At 40.4% G+C, this 3,767-nt stretch overlaps 1 protein-coding gene across 1 annotated transcript; it reads right to left on the bottom strand.

Annotated features, from left to right (window-relative positions):
- Nucleotides 1-965: 965 nt before the first annotated feature.
- On the bottom strand, nt 966-2,015 carry LOC125853821 (uncharacterized). The gene has a single exon (XM_049533579.1). It carries the CDS (start codon nt 2,013-2,015, stop codon nt 966-968), a length of 1,050 nt encoding a protein of 349 aa, XP_049389536.1.
- Between the last annotated feature and the right edge of the window lie 1,752 nt (nt 2,016-3,767).

The following is a 3,767-nucleotide window of genomic DNA, read 5'->3' as shown; positions in this document are numbered from 1 at the left end:
ACCCTTCACTGAAATTGGCGGAGGGAGTTTCTCAATCACCTCAATATTTGCCTTATCGACTTCAAATCCCCTTTGTGACACCTTGTGCCCGAGAACTATGCCTTCCTTCACCATGAAGTGGAATTTCTCCCAATTCAGAACCAAGTTAGTTTCCACGCATCTTTGGAGTACTTACCCCAAGTGTGCTAAGCATTCTTCAAATGTATCCCCTACGACTGAATAGTCATCCATGAATACCTCCATAGAGTCTTCTACTATGTCCACAAAAATGGATAACATGCAACGCTAAAATGTTGCGGGGCATTACATAACCCGAATGTCATTCTTTTAAATGCAAACTTTCCATAAAGGCAAGTGAAGTTGGTTTTCTCTTGGTCTTCCGACGCAATAGAGATTTGGTTGTAACCGGAGTACCCATCTAGAAACCAGTACCAGCCCTTCTCTGATAGTTGATCGAGCATTTGAACCATAAAAGGCATTGGAAAGTGATCCTTTTTAGTCCACGAATTGAGCTTTTGATAATCCATGCATACTCTCCACCCGATCACCGGTCTAGTCGGCACAAGCTCCCCCTTTGCATTTGGGACTATGGTGATACCTTCATTTTTTGGTACACATTGCACCGGGCTTACCCATTTGCTATCCCCAATAGGGTAAATCACACATGCATCCAACCACGTGATGATCTCCTTTTTTACCACTTCTTGCATTGGTAGGTTCAATCTCCGTTGCTACTCAACACTAGGCGTACACTCATTATCAAGTTGAATTTTTGTGAGTACAAATACCAGGAGGAATGCCCACTATATCAACGATGGTCCATCCTATAGCCTTTATATGCTTTCGCACCACTTCAAGGAGCAATTTCACCTGCCATTCAAGCAAGTCAGCTGCAATGATCAGAGGTAAAGTGTTATTTGCCCTCAAGAAAGCATATTGGAGATGAGAGGGAAGAGCTTTCAATTCTAGATTAGGCGGTTCTTCTGTTGATGGCTTTCCGGGAGGACTCTTTTTTTTTTTAGGTCAATATCCAACTTGATTGTAGTCTTTGAATATCCTCCTAATCCTGACAAGGTAGCTACTACTTCCTCGTAGCCCTGAACTTCAGATTCATCATAATTAGCAAGTACAACTTCAAGGGGTTCATTCATGCACATCAAATGGCTCACACTAGCTACCACCTCATCAATAACATCATCAGTAGACACCACATGAATATCACTTGGGTATTTCATGGATTTACAATTATTAAAGGTTACTTCATCTTCGTTCACCTGAAACTTCAATTTTCCACTTTCAATATCTACCAATGCTCTCTCGGTTGCCAAGAATGGCCATCCCAAAATAGTAGGAATTTCGGCATCTATTTCACAATCTAAAATCACAAAATTAGCTGGAAAAATGAACCGATCGACCTTTACCAGGATGTCATAAAGTATCCCCACAGGATGTTTGATTGAACGGTCTGCCATCAGGAGTCTCATTGTGGTTGCTTTCGGTTCACCCAACCCAAATTTTTTGTATATTGCATAGTGCATTAAGTTGATGCTTGCTCCTAAATCGCATAAATCTTTAGCGAATTGGAGCATGCCTACGGTGCAAGGAATAGTGAATGCCTCGGGATCTTCTCTCTTTTTTATCAGCTCCTTAGTCATAATAACACTACAACTATGGGAAACTTCAATTGTCTCAAAATCCAAACTCCTCTTCTTTGTGACCAACTCTTTCATGAACTTGGTGTATCCCGACATTTCCAATAATGCTTCCACAAGGGGGAGGTTGGTCGATAGTGTCTTGAACACTGATAGGACCTTCTTGAACTTCTCATCTTCATTCTTTTTCTTTAATCGTTGGTGAAATGGAGGTATTTTAGGTAAAGGTTGCATGACTTTTGGAATTTCAACGTGCTGGTTCACTTCCTTTTGTTGTTCTTTGGCAAGGTTTTTATGAATACACAACTCTTGTTCGTCCATGCCTTCACCTTCTTCATGCTTTTGAGCATCTTCATTTCCCATCACATTACCTATTGCCACCTTTCCGCTACGAGTAACTACCACCAGCCCTCTATCGTCACATTCCCTTGTTATCTTTGGGTTCAACTAAGCTGATAATAAACTAAGTTGTCCTTTAAGTGTATTGATGGCGTAGGCATGAGAGTTCACTTTACTGTTTAATGATGAAAAGTCATCTTTTATCCCTTTTAATAAATCATTCGAACCTTCAACTTTGTCAAGTATGCGTGACAACAAGTCATTCACCTGAGGACTGCTTGCACTCCTTTTGATTTTGGGCTATCACTTGAGTGAGTATGGTTATCCTCATAATTATCTTCCCTTCTCCAATAATCATTTTGCTCAGCCCAATCTTGATAGTATCTCCTTTGTTGTTCTCCCTTATGATAGTTCCAACCTTGATTTCCGTTTTGCTGTAGATAGCGTGGGTGGAAACCCTCCTCGTACCTCTTGGAGTTCCAACCTTAATTCTCCCTTGGCCTTAAGTAACTGGAAGAAAAGCCCTCCTCAAATCTAAACACTCCACATGTCCCCTTCATTTGCTCTTGTAGAACTTCCATTTGGGTTAACATCTTGTTGATGTTCTCATCCCTCTCTCTCTCTCTCTCTCTCTCTTTATCAAGTTGCTCTTGCGTTAATTGAATATGAAATGGAGTGACTTGATCCTCTTGGGTGTACCATGCTTGGTTTATCCTAGTCATGTCATCCAGAAGAAATGAAGCTACCTCAAATAATTGTAACATTATTCTTCCTCGTACCAATTGATCAGCCACTCCTTTATTAACCGAATCTAGAATCTGGTAGAAATATTGAAGTAACAAATCGTTTGGTAGCCCATGAGTTGGGCAATTAAGTAGGAGCTTCTTGAATCTCACCAACGTTTCATGGATGGGTTCCCTATCCCGTCGCTTGAAACTTTGAATTTCATCTCTATGTTTCATCATCCTTTATGGAGGAAAGAATCTTGTGTTAAATGCTATAACCAGCTCCTCCCATGAGGTGATAGAATTTTTTTGGTAACTCGGCTAACCATTTATTAGCTTCTCCTATTAAGGACGGTGGAAATAACCACAGCTAAATTTACTCTTGAGACAAATTTTTGAATGAAAAAGGGCTGCAAACCTCAGTAAAGTTTCTCACATGCTCATACGGGTCTTCGTGATCTAGCCCTCTATATAGTCCCCTCATTTGGAGAAGATAAAGAGTTATGCTAGTGACTTCAAACATCTCATTCTCATCAGTCTGTGGGATGCAAATTGCACCCATCCCACCCGATTAAGCTGGGTTGTAGACACTATTGATGTAGTCTATACCCTCTCGATGACTTGCTTGGCTGTCATTCATCTCTTCCTCACTTATGTTCACTTCTACATAGTCCAACCAATACCTACACAAAGCAGCTGAAACTACTTCAACTACAGCCAATGAATTTGAGAGTGTTAAATCTTCAATCAAAGAATTCTAATAAATGCTACTCCCCGGCAGCGGCGCCATTTTGACTTGACTTATCCGGGTGCTTCATCCAATACTAAGCGTCCACGGTCGTTCAATAGTAATATAAGCCAACCAAGGTTGGGATTGTTCCCACAGGGAGCTGTTTGTAATTGAGAATCAATAGAAAAGTGAAAATATGTTCAAGTTAATCATAGCTATAGACATTAACGAGTAAAAACATGATGAATTAAAAAAGGTGACACAAGTGTCACTTATCGAAGGGGTTTTTGTAAGCAATTATCAAATAAAATGACAACTAAA

The sequence above is a fragment of the Solanum stenotomum genome, chromosome 1, assembly GCF_019186545.1.
Source record: "Solanum stenotomum isolate F172 chromosome 1, ASM1918654v1, whole genome shotgun sequence".
Classification (NCBI taxonomy): Eukaryota; Viridiplantae; Streptophyta; class Magnoliopsida; order Solanales; family Solanaceae; genus Solanum; species Solanum stenotomum.
This window is presented reverse-complemented; position numbering and strand designations above follow the sequence as displayed.